Source organism: Trichosurus vulpecula, chromosome 3 (assembly GCF_011100635.1).
Source record: "Trichosurus vulpecula isolate mTriVul1 chromosome 3, mTriVul1.pri, whole genome shotgun sequence".
Lineage (NCBI taxonomy): Eukaryota > Metazoa > Chordata > Mammalia > Diprotodontia > Phalangeridae > Trichosurus > Trichosurus vulpecula.
Window position 1 is genome coordinate 345,973,245 of NC_050575.1, and position 16,422 is coordinate 345,989,666.

Here is a 16,422-nt window from a genome sequence, read left to right on the forward strand (position 1 = left end):
TCAGATTCTTCTTCCTCCTCCTCCACAGCCCATTTGAAAGGAAGGGACAGTATGAAATGGTACGGGCAGTAGGAGAGACCTAATTTATAAGTAATTCTACTTCCTACCCAAAGAAAAGCCAATATAGCACACTGCAACAAGAAAGTAATACTCCTAATAGGTTCCTTGGGTTACTTTCACCTTTACCCAGAAAGGAGAAAGAGAAAGGAGGTCTGGGATGCCAGTGGTAGAAGAGACACACATCACACCACAGAGAAAATGGCAGAAAGAATCCAGCCCACATCTTGCCCCGGACCTCTACCCCATTTATTCTGAAAACACAAAGTTGATGGTGGGACGTGACTGGTGGACAAAGGGAGGGTAGGTATAGAGAAGGAGAACCTCAAGCAAAGAGAACACAAGCTCTTGATGCCCATCATTGGTGCCAGCGTCCTCACAAGCCCAAGTGTGCATCCTGCTTTAAGCAATGAGGATACGTGGAAATCCACACACACGAAGCACATTTGGGGTGATTCTTCACTTTACAGAAGGACTCACTTCAGTATTCCTTTAAGAAACAAGACTTCTGAGGTTGCTAAGTGGTGCAATGGATAGAGCACTGGCCCTGGAGTCTGGAGGACCTGAGTTCAAATTTGGCCTCAGATGCTTACCAGCTGTGTGACCCTGGACAAGTCACTCAACCCTGATTGCCTCAAAAAAGAAAGAAACAAGACTTCTTTCCCAAACTTATACATCTAAAATATAACTCAATAGTTTAGAGTTTCATCTACATACACTTCCAGTAACTTGTTCCTTATGGAAGAGAACATGAAGCAATGAAAAGTGGGACGAGCTTGGAATCAGAATACCTGAATTCTATTTCCAATTCCGCTCCTTCCTACCTATATGACATTTGTAAAATGAGGAAACTGGATTATATCATCTCTAAGGTCCCTTCAGGCTCTATATCCATGACCTGTTCAAAAGCAAGCAACATGTAAATAAGAAATATATAAAATTTTAAAATAACACGTATTATTAGACAGGCAATTTTGAAAACCCCATATTTAAACACTGGCAGGTTGATCATCACCCAGAATTTAATCTAACAAACACAATGTTTGTTCTAACCTCAAATTACAAACCAAGCCTACTTTACACGTTAGGGAGTCGGCAGGCTTGAGATTCAGGGCTCCCGCCGTTCTTTGGATAAAAGGAGGCCTCACTTTAAAAATATGCTTTAAAAAGAGTTAAACATAGCAAACTACACAGAGCTAGCACATACCAACGACACCATCTAATTACTAAGTTATCAGTTACTGGGTGATAATCTTTATAATTTTAGTTTTCAACATTGTAGACATTAACACTGATGTCAAGAATCTAGTGACTACAAAGACATGTCTAAGTCTCCCGCTCTCATGGCCCTCCCTCACCCTTCTTCAAATTCAATTCCCATTTCTCCCCTGAAGTACTTCAGCCTTTACTTATTTTTCTAACCCTTCTTCTCTCCTGTGTTTGAGCTCTATGTCCCCTAACTAGGTTCAAAGACACATAAAAGATGCTCAGACACTGAGTGAACTGAAGAGAAGCAATGCCATAAGCTGGGATGAATAAACTTTTCTTTTCTTTTTTGGAGGCAATTGGGGTTAACTGACTTGCCCAGGGTCACACACCTAGTAAGTGTCTGAGGCTAGATTTGAATTCAGGTCCTTCTGACTCCAGGGCTCTATATCCTCTGTGCCACCTAGCTGCCCCACAGTGAGTAACCTTTTTTAAAAATATTTTGATAACTATATTGCAATATAATTATTTTCCTTTGTAATGTTTTGTGTTTTATGTTATGTAATTAAAACATAATTCTGAGAAGGGGCATATAGGCTTCACCAGATTGCCAAAGGGGATCATGAGACCAAAAAATGTCCTTTCCATACCAGGCATGGTACTGCATGACACTCTGGATGGGAAGACCTGGTAAGAGCAGGTAAGAGTTTTTAGAACATGACAATTCAAATCACAGACCCCAAAGATGGCTGCCCAGCTGATAACCACAAAACTCTAGGCATAGACAGAAAAACACAGAGAAAACTTAGAGGAAACATGATTGTAGTTTTCAAGTACCACCAGGGCATTTATATGAAACACGGATTAGATCCTGGGTCTTGGGATCAAACATCTATACCTGCAAGGGTCGTCAGAGACCATAGTCTAACTCCCTCATTTTACAGATAAGAGAAACTGACGATTTGCAAGTCCCAGGAGAGGCAGTACCCCTTAGGCCACTAGTCCTGCTTTCAGCCCAGTCCTCATGGCCATCATTGGAGAAAGCAACTCCTGTGGAAAGGGGGCCAGCCATCCCCACTAACTGCTGGCCAACAGCCACCCATGTCATACAAGCAAATCTAGCCAAAGCAGTGGCACCCTGAGGAAAAGAAGGGAAGCAGCATGTGCCAGAGAGCTGCCACAACTACCATCACTACTCTGACTGCCATCTTGAGTCAGACCTTGATGGAGCCAGTGAAGGACACTGAGCCCAAGAGCCTTGGGAATAGCAATGCTGCCAGCCCTGTGCCCAGACATTATCCAAAGCTTGGCCACTGCTTCTGCAGGGGCTTCTGTCACGGCTAAAGACCCAGAAAGGAAAGTTCTTGTCACCCAGTCTTGAGCACTGTCAAATGGTTCAACAGAAACATTGAAGAGGAGACATCTCCTCTTCATCTGCTTCGATGCTGCACCCTAAGAACCATAAGACTTTTCCATCTGACTTGCCGCTGAAACTGCGTACGTGTTGTCTGCTCCTTGAGGCCAGGGACTGTCTTTTCTACTTGTATCACCAGCATTTAGGATACTGCTTTTGCACACAGTAAGTGCTTAATAAATGCTTTCATTCATTCATCCATTCAGACTTGCCCAGAGCCACATAAGTAGTACACACTGAAGCAAGATTGGAACCCAGGTATTCCTCAGTGGAGTTGTGCAGTAGAGTGCTGGGGCCAGGAGTCAGGAGGGCCCAAGCTCAAATCCAGCCCCAGATGCTTACTAGTTGTGTGAGCCAGGGCAAATCACTTAACCCTCTTTGCCTCAGTTTACTCATCTGTAAATAAGCTAGAGAAGGAAATGGCAAATCACTCCAGTATCTTTGCCTAGAAAACCCAAAGAGTTAGGAACAACTGAAAAATGACTGAACAACTCTGATTGCAGAAAAAGTGCTACGGGTAAAAGTTGCAGAGAGACAAATTTAAGCTTGTTAGCAAGAAAAATGTCCTCAGGACATTTCTGACAGTGAAGTGGGGCAGCCATGTGAGGTAGGGGGTTCCCTATCGCTGAAAGTCTATGAGTCAGTGAGGCTGCGGACAGGATTCCTGTCCACGTAGGAGTTGGATTAGTGGACCTCGGAGATCCTTCCCAACTCCACAACTCTGCAGTAGTCGGTAACTGACGTGGTTTGGTTTTAGTAGGTGCCAAAGTTCTACAGTCCCCAACTTTCCCCCTAAATGCCCGTCCAGTTCTTTTGGTCTTTCTTCCCTATTAAAATGCAAATGCCTCTGGGGAGAGACATAATCTAGACCCTATGTAGTCTTCTGTAGTTGTTGAGTCATTTCAGCCACATCCAATTCTTCATGACCCCATCTGGTGCTTTCTTGGCAAAGATACTAGAATGGTCTGCCATTTCCTTCTCCAGATCATTTTACAACTAAGGAACTGAGGCTAATAGGGTGAAGTGACTTGCCCAGGGTCACACACCTAAGCGCCTGAGGCCAGTTTTGAAATCAGGTTGTCCTGACTTCAGGGCCATCATTATATCCACCTCACCACCTAGCTGTCCCACCTTAGCCATCAACCCCTTCTATCAGTTAGCTCCTTAGCAGGGCTCTCCAGATAGGCAGCTGAGAACAAAAGTCCACTGGTATAAGGTAGGTAGGCAGGCAGGTGCCCAAGGGCCTGGGACCTGAAGTAGGAGACAGAAACACAGTTAGCAGAAATTGAAAGGTGGCCCATCTCCCAATTCTGTGAAAGACCCCCGCTGCTAAGCACATTTAGCTGACCTAGGCCTGTGGTCTCCTTGCAGGAGCTCTCCTAGACAAGCCTGTCTCTCCCCTCCCCCATGGCTCTCCTGTCTCTTCCATGTTCCAAGCGGAGCCTAAAATGGGAACAATGAAATAATGTTCCTTGCCAGCACAGTGGTGTAAAATGAGCTCGGGACCAGGGGGCCAGGAGCTGGTAGAAAATTCAACTGCAGGCCAAGAATCGGAATTTATTTAATTTTCAGTTACTTCCTTTTTCCCTCCTCTCTCCCTACAGTACCTTAAAGTCATTAGCACCAAGTGCCCAGCCATGCATCTTCATCAGGATGTTGAAAACCAAGAGAAGGGCTGGGGAAAGTTATACAAGCAGGAAGAGGTTTTTGTTGTGTGTGGTTAATACAGGGTGTTCCTAAAGTCTAGACACATAGGCAAAAATGTATATTTTCAAGAAATGAAATGAATGAAATTCTCAACAACACTTTATTTAATTGGAATATTAATAAATAACCTCTTCAATATGATTTCCATCATCTGTGATGCAAAGGTTGATGCGCTTTGCAAGACTCACGTGAACTCGATGCAATAACTCCACACTGCCGTCAATTTTAGCACCTTCACTCTTCATGCGTTCAGTCAAGCGTGTTGCATCTGTGATCTTCATTGAGTACACTTAGCATACCCCAGGAAAAGAAGTCAAGGGGGCTAAGGTCTGTTAATATTCCAAATATTTCAAAATATGCATTTTTGCCTATGTGTCCAGACTTTAGGGACACGCTACCGCTAGAACTTACTCCCCACCCTCCGCAAACCCAAACCCATAAACACCCAATTCTCTACTTAGTTGTTGTTGGTCAGTCATTTTTCAGTCGTGTCCAACTCTTCAACACCCCATTTGGGGTTTTCTTAGCAAAGACACTGGAGTGGTTTGCCATTTCCTTCTTCAGCTCACTTTACAGATGAGGAAACTGAGGCAAAAAGGGTTAAGTGACTTGCCCAGGGTCACACAGCTAGTACAAATCTAAGGTCATATTTGGACTCAAGAAGATGAGTCCCTGTGCTCAATCCACTTCGCTACCTAGCTGCCCCATAAACAATTAATCACCCAGTGGTCAACCTCATGGGGATGCTGTTGTTCAGTCATGTCCAACTCATGATCCTGTGGACCATCACACACCAATACAGTCCATGGGGTTTTCTTGGTAAAAATATTGGAATAGTTTGCCATTTCCTCCTCCAGTAGATTAAGGCAAACAGAGGTTAAGTGATTTCCCCAGAGTCACACGGCTAGTAAGTGTCTGAGGACACATATGAACTCAGGTCTTGCCTACTCCAGACCCAGAGCTCTATCCACTGAGCCATCTTACTGCCCCTACTAGCCTGCTCTAAACAAGAGATTTAAAGACCTTGGTAGGGTTCTGGTCACCAATATTTCAAAAGCCTTCTGATTTCATTGATTTGGGTAAACCCTCTGCTTACGTAGATCATGATCCCTGAAGCACTTGGTAGATGGTCTTCATGAGCTGCTGCAACTGAAAAGAAAAACTGCCTAATACTGAGAGTCTATGGGATATCCAGTCTGACATGTCCAGCAGGCAGTTGTAGATGAGAATCTGGAGTTTAAGAGAGAGGTTAGGGCTGGATAAGTAGATCTGATAGTTGGCATAGAAATGATAATTGAATCCACAGGAGTTGATGAGATCCAAATGAAATAGCACTGAAACTGCAACTAAATTTATCCTTCAGTGACAGCCAGGTGGTGGATCCATCTCCAGGCCCTACTCAAAACCTTCCAAGGTAGGATGGGCCAGAGTTCATACTGGCCTTTGAGAGCCCAGAATAGCCTAGACAACATGATGGGATGCCAGTAGAAGTCACCAAACCTTAAGAAAGCCAGGGATGAGATGAAAAAGTTGAAATGTTCAAATGGGAGCACTCATTCACATCATATGCAATTATATCATATTCCATCCCATCTTCCCTAGCAGATTGACTTATCTGTCACTCTATCCTCTACTCTCTCCCTGCAAACACAGCCACGTCTCCCCGCAAATCCTCACTCGACTCATCCATTCCCACTAGCTATTATCCCCTATCGTTCCTCCCTTTTGTGATTAAATTCCTTGAGAAGGTTGTCTACAATCAGTGCCTCTACTGAGCTTCTCATTTTCTTTTTAACCCTCTATAGTCTGGCTTCTGGCTTCATTATTCAACAAGGATGGCTCTCTCCAAAACTGTCAATGATTCTTTTCCCAATCTTCATCTTTCTGGACCTTAATGGCCTCTAACACCATGGGTCACCCTTTTCCCCCTAGACACCCTCTTCTTTCTTGGGTTTTATGATACTACTTGTCTCCTGGTTCTCTTTGCCAGGTCAGATGGCTCTTTCTCAATCTCCCTTATGGGATCCTCATTCAGGTCACATAGGCTCTATCTTGGGCCTTCTTCTTCCTCAACACTACACTTCATTTGGTGATCTCGTCAACTCCCATGGATTCAATGATCATCTATATTCTTATGATATTCAGATCTACTTATCCTGCCCCAATCTCTCTCTTACATTCCAGACTCACATCTACAACAGTCCACAGCACTCCAAACTCTCAACTACAACTACCTATTGGACATCTCAAATTGGCTATCCCATAGACACCTTAAGCCCAACATGTCCCAAGCTGAACTCATTATATTTCCCCAAAAACCCTTCCCTCTTCTTAATTTACCTATTACTGTTGAGGGCACCCTTGGTCCTTGAGTCAGGATGACCTGAGTTCAGATCCAGCCTCAGACACTTACTAGCTATGTGACCCTGGACATATCACTTAAACTGTTTGCCTCAGTTTCCCTATATGTAAAATGGGGATAATAATAGCACCTACCTCCCAGGGTTGTTGTGAGAATTAAATGAGATGACAATTATCAAGCATTCAGCACAGTGCCTGGCACACAGCTGGTACTATATAAGTGTGAGCTATTATTATCCTTCCAGATACTCAGACTTGTATTCTACACACCATCCTCACCTCTTCACTTTTTTTCTTCCCCCATATCCAATCTGTTGTCAAGTATAATTCATTTTACCTTTGCAGCTCCTCATGTACTCCGCCTTCTCTACCGCTGTCCTGGCGCAAACCTTCATCACCTTTCACATGGACTACTACAATTGCCTAGTGGGTAGTTTCCCAGCCTCATGTCTCTCCCCATTCCAGTCCGTCCGAACTCACACCGAGGATGTCAAATGAATGTTCCTAAAGTACTGGTCTTATCATTTCACCCCATTTCACCCCATTCAATCAATGCCAAGAACCTCATATTACCTCCAGAATGATTAAATATAAAATCCTGTTTAGTATTCAAAGCCCTTATCACCTGCCCACTTCCTACCCTTCCAGTCTGGCTACACCTTATTCACTCCCACATATTCCACATTCGAAGTGACAAGGGTCTTGTGCCGTTCTTCCGACGAGACGCTCTTTCTATCCTCTCTCTGCTTTCACTGGCTGTCCCCTCATGGCTGAAATTCTCTCCTTCCTCCCCTCTATCTCCTGGATCCCCTCTTCAAGTCCCAGCTAAAATCCTACCTTCTACAAGAAGCCTTTCCCAAAGCCCCTTAATGCTAGTGTCTTCCCTCTGTTGATTATTTCCAGTTTATCTTGTATATATCTTGTATGTACATAGCTGTTTCCAAGTTGTCTGTTCCTTGAGGGCAGGGACTGTCTTTTACCTTTCTTTGTATCCCCAGGGATTAGCACTGTGCCTGGCACATAGGAGATGCTCAATAAATGCTGGCTGACTGACTGTTATATGAAGACAGAATCTAGTTTATTCTCTTTAAAGTCCGATCAAGGGCAGGACTGAAGTCTAACAAGAAGAGCATTAATACTGGAGATACAGAATTGTTCATCAGAGAAAGAGACACGTTCTAGAACAAGGAGTTCCTCCTTAAAGTTTGGATGGAGGTAGGTATGGGGGACAAATCAAAATTCAGATCCACATGTGTACAAGTAAACATATAGAAATCCCCAAGGGTCCAAATTCTAACTCTGCCACTTAACACCTCCTTGACCTTTGGCCTATCACCTTTCCCTCTCTGAGCTTTTGTTGCCTCACCTATAAAATTATAGAGTTAGACTACATGATCCATGGCTCCTTCCAGCTATAAATTCTACAATCTTATGATCCCAGAATAAAAATATATAAATAGCTCCAAAAATAGTCTAGGTAAATTCCCAGATGGTCTGTGATGGAAAACTAGAGTTTAGGAGAATGTGGTCAACTTCTTAAAAGTTGCCATCAGGGAAATAGATGTGGTCTCTCCCCGGATGCCCCTTCAATGATCTCAGGAACAGTCCTAAGGACTAGATGAACCAAGAGTCTAATCCCAAGAAGATCCTCTTTCACATGTGCTTCCCAGGCTCCCTCCAATTCAGAAATGTCAAGGAGAGGGAATTCTATTAGCCCGCTCACTCCAATTGAAAGGGACTTCTAAAGTCTCTTCCTGCTGGAATTCTATAACCCTATGAATAAACCTTTTAGGTTATCTGCTGAAATTCAGAAGGGACATTCCAAGGTTATCTCACACTAGAGGTTTCCTCTCTGGTTAGAGGAAGTAGCTTCCTCAGTGGTAAGGCCTGGGCCATCCATGGGTCTTTTCTAGCTCCCACAGCTGCTGAGCTATTTTCTCTGATGGTTAAAACCTCAAATGTCATTTTAAAAGCAACCTCCAATGACATCTGAGAACTCTAAGAGATTGTGTGTGTGTGGGCACACAGACACGTGCAGAGAGACAGAAGTGCATTTAATATTGTCCATGTGGCTGTATACACAACAGTACATATTATATGACATGCCTTTATGGACACACATGCATATTTCCCAATATATGTACTGGGAGAATGAAAACACAAGATTTGGAACTCCCACAATCCCCAACTCTACAACACTAATCCACATGATTCCATGTATTTATTCTTGGACCAAGGATAAATTGAGCTTCTCTCCCATTTAAGAGCATATCAGATTCCACATCTACTCCAAGGATTAAGTGATTAGAATAGAGTCTTGGCCATGGAGCCACCCGTTAGCTCCTGATCAAGTCATCAAGTGGCAGGACTGAATAGACACAAGCAAGTAGGTTGGTAAGGTCAACTTCACTCCTCCCAGGCCTCCCCTGGGCAGTGCAAAGGTCCAGCTACTGGGAGGAAGTGGAGCAACTTTGTGTCTTCTCCAAAGTGACCCCATCTTGTCTAGACAAGCAACACCATCAGTTCATTAAGCAAAGGCCTGGAGTGAAGAGTCCTCTCTGTCTTATCACCAGACCACAGTGCCAAGCATTTCTAGTTACATCATAACATCTTATAGATAGTTACATTATACTTTAGTCAACAGGGGTTCCCTCCACAAGCATTGAAAAAGAAAACCAGATAACTGACTACAGTAGGTTAAGGCTAGCTCTCTATTTTCTGCATTAGGGAGGCACAGTAATCAAAATCAAGAGTATCTTTGGTTGGAAATCAAGGTACTCGGGTTTTAGCTCTGACTCTGTACCACTAACTCACCACATGACCTTGGATAGTCAGGACTGCTTTCAGCTTTGTTTTCTAATCTGTAAAATGAGATAATAATGTCTGTCTTATGGGAGAATCAATTAACAGATAGAAATGCCTTAAAATTTTAAGGTATATTTACATTAGTGTTTCAAAAGATCTGAATAGCCTTTCCAATCTCTCTTAATTCCAATGCCTCCCCATGTGGATTACCTCCATTTTGTCCTCTGTACATCTTGGCTGTACGTAGTTGTTTACATGTTGTTCCTCCCCCCACATTAGACCGTGAGCTCCTTGAAGGCAGGCACTGTCTCTTGCCTTTCTTTGTATCCCCAGATTTAGCATAGTGCCTGGTACATAGTAAGCATTAAATAAACGCTCATTGAATTGTCTTGGGGAGGGCCCACAGCCTCTTCCCACCTCAGCATGTTGTCTTCATGAACTGCTATGCCAAAAAAAAATAAAAAAAAATCACCTGGTGAGATTCTCTGAACTTGGCCAGTCTAATTCTTGGAGGACACACAGAGTCAAGTCACTGGGCCCATATCTGGAGTCTTTCCAGCTTGGAAGGTCCTGCCTAAGCTTGTGATCTTCTGGCACAGCCTTGGAGAATCCAGGGTCACTTCCATGCCCCAGTGATGAGATGTGAGAGGGACTTGAATGGAAGTTCTTATTGTATGTGCGTGTGTGTGTGTGTGTGTGTGTGTGTGTGTTGTGAACATCCCTAACATATGAGCGATGGTGATATCTGCTTCCTCAGTCATATCTTAACAACCTTAGAGTATAACAACTGATCAGGCACAGACCCCTGTGGTTTGCGAGTCTATAATTGCCTTAACCTTTTCTTTCCCATTCCTAGAAATGTTAGTGATCAACAGATAAGACGTGTGGCCTCAAGGCCACATGTGGCCTTCTAAATCCTTAAGTGCGGCCTTTTGACGGAATTCAAATTTTACAGAGCAAAAAATTTGTAAAATTTAGAGTCGGTCAAAAGGTTCCACTTAAGGATTTAGAAGGCCACACGTGGCCTTAAGGCCGCAGGTTCCCCACCCCTGGGATAGGCCTATCTTATGAAGCAGAAGATTTGATGCAAGCTCTATCAGCTGGTAAGACACATTAACTATGTCCGGTAGCACTTACTACAATCTGGAACAATCAGAAAGTGACACACCAGATTTTCTTCTCTGAGAAATGCTCAGGTTGACTCATCCCATTTCTGTCATGACCACTGCAAACTCACCCAGTCCTCCCACCGCCTGAATCATTGCTGAAATATACCATCCTAATATGAAGAAAATGTCAAGGTTAAAGCATAATATTTAAATAACAATTATTTGTTAATAACTTAGATTACTTAAGCCTAGGTATCAACCTGTAACAGCCCAAGGCCGCAGCTTGGTCTTTACGGTGACTATTTAGACTAGTAATTTCTATGCTCTTAAACATATCTTCCTGCTTCCTTCCTCTATACCCGGAGCAGAGCTATACAGACCGTCAGCCCTAAGGAACCATGTTTGCCATTGAAAGCTAATGATGTTATTAAGAGTTAAGTGCTAGTTCCAGACCTTAAATGTGACTGACAGATTAACACTGTGCCACAAGACAAACCTACCACAGAGATTAAAGTACGAGCCACTAAGAGGCAAACCTGTGATGCAGTTACGAAGGGGAAATAGATGCAGGCCAGAAGAGCAGGCATTCTGCTATGTGCTCCTTCCCACACACCACAATTCATTTCCCACCTCTGTGTCTTTGCATAGGCTGTTCACCCTGCATGCTCTCCTTCTACAGAGGAAGGAGAAATCCCTAGCTCTCAAGACTGAGCTAAAAGGCCACCTCCTAAAACACATTTTCCTGAATCTAGTTATTAGTATCCATCTCCTCCTCTTCAAAATTTTTTTTTGTTTTGCATTTATTATGAAAATGTTGTTTATTTATCTATATATATGTTATCTCCTTCGAGTAGAATATAAGCCCCTTGAGGTTTTCTTTCTGCCTCTATATCCCCAGCACCTAGCACAGTATCTGACAGAGATGCTTAATAAATGCTTATTAAACTGAATAGAATATATTTTTTAAAAGGGATGGGGAGGCACGGGAAGGTGACTCATTGAGATAGACACTCAAAAGACAAGGAAGGAGGAAAACATAATCAAACAGAGTTTGGAACCCAGACCAAGGAACTCAAACCAACCTGAAGATTTCACAGCATCAAAGCAAGGTTAACAACTGCTCGTATTTCTACGGTTCTCCAAAAGTTTTCAACACCTGTTCCTTCCAACAGCTTTGTTAATCGGGATAACTAGTTTTATTAGCTTTGTTTTCTGTGTCAGGAAAGCGAGTTTCTGAGAAGGAAGGTGACTGAGGCCAGACTGAATCCTAGGGCTCCTGACTCCAAGTCCAAAACCCTATATCCGTGAAAACCTGCACATCTCCACACCTGAGCTGGCTCACCCTATGTTATCTCCAGGGAATTATCCTTAAGAGAACCAGGCGTCTAGTACCTCACTGGGGCAACCCAGAAAGTAGTTCTCTGACACCTAAATACAACAGAGATATCATGTGGGTACAGGACCAGAATTGCTCAAAACGAGTTTCCACTTGATTCACTTCTATGTTGGAAGTGCTCCTTTTTTAAGATGCTATCTCACTACAAGACTTCAGACTGCCATCACCTCTACTACCTTACCCTAGAGTTTCCTTTGCTTTATTCTACCACTCTGATAAAAAGCACCTGGATGCTTTAAATATGCTGATAATCCCACTCCAGACTGGCCAAGATAGGAGGGCAACCATTTCAATGAATCAATGTCCAGTCACACTCATCAAGAATATATGAATTATCTTACCAAAGACCTAATGCTTTGATAACAAAGGAAGAACCTCTGACTTAAAGCGAAACGATCAAACTTCAGTTATAAGAGTATACAAAGAATTCTACATGATTAGTTTGATGCTGTTGTTTCCTTCTAGCCACAAAGACTGATATGTCTAAACCAGGATAGTGTTAAAAAATCCCTATTATCTCCAAGTGAATTTTCAAAAATTGATTACATACACAAATCCCAGAATTCTATAAATTTAGAGGTAGAAAGGAAACAAGTCCAGAAGAAGTTTATTAGCTCCAATAACCAGTTTTTTCTTTGTGATACCATCACATGCAGTTTCAAAAATTCTAAAGGGTTGTGGCAGTGGCAAAGGCAGAGGGGTTAGAAAAGTCAAATCTACAGAGGATGGAAAAATAATAAACCTGCCTGGAGAGGTAGCATGGATAGAAAACAGCCAGCCTCAGAGTGAGAATGACCTGGACTGAAGTCCCATCTCTGCCACATACGTACTGGCTGTGTGACCCAGAGTAAGTCATTTTGAAAAGTTTCCTGGGGCCCTGCAAGATCAAGACAAAAAGTTGCAAAGTAATTGTTGGTTGGATTAGTAGAAAGTGTATTCACTGGGAGTTTCCTACACCAAAGAAATCATGGAATTACAGATCCAAACCCATCCAGTCCAAAGTCCCAAACGCAAAAAACAAACATCATTTACACACTCATTTCAACATCATCTCCTCTTAAAGCTTTCTTCCATCAGAATACGGCTTCGCTCAACTTCTTCTTCTCCCATACTTCCCGAGCTCGCCCCCCATCTTGACCCCAGCCTCTGACAAGACTACAGATAAATAATGGTCAAAGGCAGGCAAACCAAAAAGGGCCCTAGATAACGGAAGTTGACTAATAAATTCCAAGTGAAAGTTACAGCAAGGTTGTTTGTTTCTTTGTTTTGGGAGGGGTGGCGGTAATTCTCAAATCACCACTCCTTTCCAGCAGAAACTCAAGCAACTTAGCAACCAGAGGCCAAAATAAACTAGTCCTGTTCCCAAAGTCATCTGAACTAAGCATCATTCCTAAGTGGGACCCACAACTCTGGATGCAAATCTGTAAGTCAGTCTCTCCAACCCACATACTACTGCAACATTCTCCAAGTTATTCATACATCCTTCAAGACTTGGTTCTGTTTGACACTTATCAGGCCTCTCAGTAACTAATGGCAAACAAACTTCATTTGAGCACAGGAGCAGATTCCTCCATCACACAAAACCATCCTAGTCTCTTAGCCAAGGGGTTGCAGGGCAGAAAAGAGCTGGCTTTAAGTCCTAGTCCCATTTCAGGATTCCAAAGCTCAGATATTCCCTGGTCTACAAACACTTGGAAGAGGCTGCAGAAGTTGTTCATTTCTTCCTGAGGAGACAGTCTTTATAAAAGAATCCAGCCCAAGTCTCCTGGCCTGCTTACCCAGTCATCTCCCTAACATACGTTCCTTCCTGATTCATGCCTAAGTCTTCCCATTTTGCTTTTTTGTTTTTTTCTCCTTTGCCTGTCTGTTTTATTGGTTTTCTGCAACATCACAGATTGCATTTTGGGGACTGGGGCTCCAGTGTGCTGTGATGTTGTCATAAACAACCAGGACCAAATGCCTAACCATAATATTAGATGATGCCATTTCCCACCAATCAGGTCTTGCAGGCAGGGAGACCACTCACCAATGAGGGACAAGGCACTGGAAGGGAGAGAGACCTGGTCATCTGGAACTAAAAATAAGACCGCCTCACAATTGGCCCAGGCTACTTTGCAACAGGAGTTGGGACAGACACACACACCATAGGCACACAAGTAAAAGCAGCAGACAGGCAAAAACTTTCACATATGCAAGGAAGCCCATTTTTGTTGCCTTGTCATTCTGTCCTTTTTAAAAAATTATTTCTTGCTATTTACTGACTTGATAAAATAAAATAAAAAACCTGTGCCAGAGATGATCACTGCCCCATTCTCCCCTTTGAGACAACTACCCCACCCCATGCCCATTTTATCGCAAAGGGTCCAGGGCTTAAGGTGGACTTTGGAGAAGGAAGCCAATCCCCCACTGGAGCTTATGGTTGTCAGGGTCCTCAGGGCCACTCACCTGACCAGCTGTGTCGTAGAGTCCCAAGAGATACTGCTTCCCACCCACGGTCACGCTGACTGCAAAGGGGATAAACGGGGAGGGAGGGGGGTTGGGAAAGGGGAAAAGAAGGGGAGGAAGAAATACAAAATGACCCAAGTTGTATCCCTTTCCTTTTCCCAGTAAGGCTTCTCCCAACCTGACGGGGTCTGTTGGGAAAGAAGGAGAACTACTCAGAAGCTATTGCCTTATTCCCCCACCCCAAGCATCTGAAAAGTGGGGGGAAACTGAGGCACGCTGTGCCCAACTGCCCAGGAATGACAGCACGTTCGTCCCCCCCCCCCCCAACAAGTACCACTTCCTTGACCTCTTCTCTTCCATCTGAAGCCAAGGGAACTGGGGGCAGAGTCGGAGGAGGTGCCTGGCACCGACTCGAAGGTCAAGCTAATTGGGGTGGTTGGTGAAAGACTTGGGAGCAGTGGGAGAGGATGTCAACCTGAGTCTGGAGAGGATGGGAGCTCGGGCTAAGACGAAAGGTTTCTGGAGTGCCTGGGAGCCTTAAGGACGGGAAGGACTCCGGGGAAAGGACGCAGGTGCCAAGAAAGGAGTTAAGAGTTGGAAGCGGGAGTAGGGCGGGGGTGCGGAACCCAAGGGGACATGGAGAGGGGCTGGCCAGCCTGGGAGGGGAGCTTCCAAAGTTGTGCCAAAGTTGTCCCTGCCCAAGAGAGTGGGCTGGGGGTGGCGGCCCCTTAGTCAGCAGTTCCGGCTGCTGGGCCACCAGGCTCTCACCTGCATAGTGGTCAAAGACAGTGGGGACGTACTCCTCGGGGAAGGCGTCGTTGGCGTAGCTCATGAGCAGGCACGTCTTGCCCACCGCCCCGTCGCCGACCACCACGCACTTCAGCATCAGCGCGCCGGGCCCGTGAGCCATGCTGCGCCCGGCCGGCCTCCGGGCATGGTCCCCCCGGAGCCCCCGCCCCGGTCCCCGGCTCAGCCCCAGCCCGCCTGGGGGCTCAGCCGCCGCCTCCTCGGCTCAGCACAGCAGGGGGAGCACCCCCGCCCCATGCAGCGGCTTCCCCCCGGGGAGGGGGCGGCGGGCCTGGGGCGCTGCTGCTGCCACTGCCGCCGCCGCCGCCGCCACTCCGGTCTCCACCCCCTCCTCCTCCTCCTCCTCTTTCTCCGGCGCCGCCGAGGCCGCTGCGCCCCCTGCCCCTCTAGCTCAGCGCCCTCAACCTCTCCCGAGGATACAATGTATCATAAGACTGTAAGGTCCCCGGGGCAAACAGCAACTTTGGGGAGGGGAGGGGGCGGAGGAGGAGGCTGTTCTCCCCGCCCCCCCACCCCCCTGCCCCCACCCCTCTGGGCTCGACCGCGGGAGGGAGGGGGAGTGGTGGGCGGTATAGCGAGGGAGAGGCCCTCCCAATAAGTGCGCTACCACTTTACTTTGGGGCCCTCCTCTCCTCTCAGCCGCCGCCGCCTCTGTCTCTCTCTCTCTCTATTTCTCTCTCTCCTCCCCACTCTCTTTCTCTCTCCTTCCCTCGCCCCCTCCCGAACCGGAGCTCCAGTCCTGCAAGCTCACCCTAGCTTGGCTCCCTGAAAGGGGAGGAGGGAGGGGGGGGTGAGGAGAAGAGGAGGAGGAGCCGAGGGGGAGGGAGGGGTGGGAGAAGTGGAGGGAGGAATGGGGGGGGGGGGAATAGCTGAAGAGCAGCCGAGGGCTCCTCGTGAAAGAGCCCGCTGCTCCCAGAAGCGTCCAAGGGTGTATCTTGCCTCCGACGGAAGTCTTTTAGCAACCAGGACGCCAGAGTAATAATTTGGGGGAGCGGGAGATGGAAGGGGGAAACCTAAGAATTGTTTTAAATCCACTTAGAAGATGGAATCTCTTTTATGAGTCCTAGAACACGCTTGGAGATTTGAAAGCAGGAAGAAAATGAGGTTAGGCAAGG

The 16,422-nt window shown here is 45.4% G+C and overlaps 1 protein-coding gene across 1 annotated transcript in view; it reads right to left on the reverse strand.

The window, feature by feature from the left end:
- RHOQ (ras homolog family member Q) overlaps positions 1 to 15,459 on the reverse strand; it is a 41,394-nt gene extending 25,935 nt beyond the window's left edge. Inside the window, exons 1-2 of the mRNA XM_036748272.1 lie at positions 15,269 to 15,459; positions 14,501 to 14,559 (exon numbers count right to left, since the gene is read on the reverse strand). Coding sequence (XP_036604167.1) covers positions 14,501 to 14,559; positions 15,269 to 15,410 — 201 coding nt within the window. The 5' untranslated portion in view covers positions 15,411 to 15,459. The remainder of the gene's footprint in view (positions 1 to 14,500; positions 14,560 to 15,268) is intronic.
- Between the last annotated feature and the right edge of the window lie 963 nt (positions 15,460 to 16,422).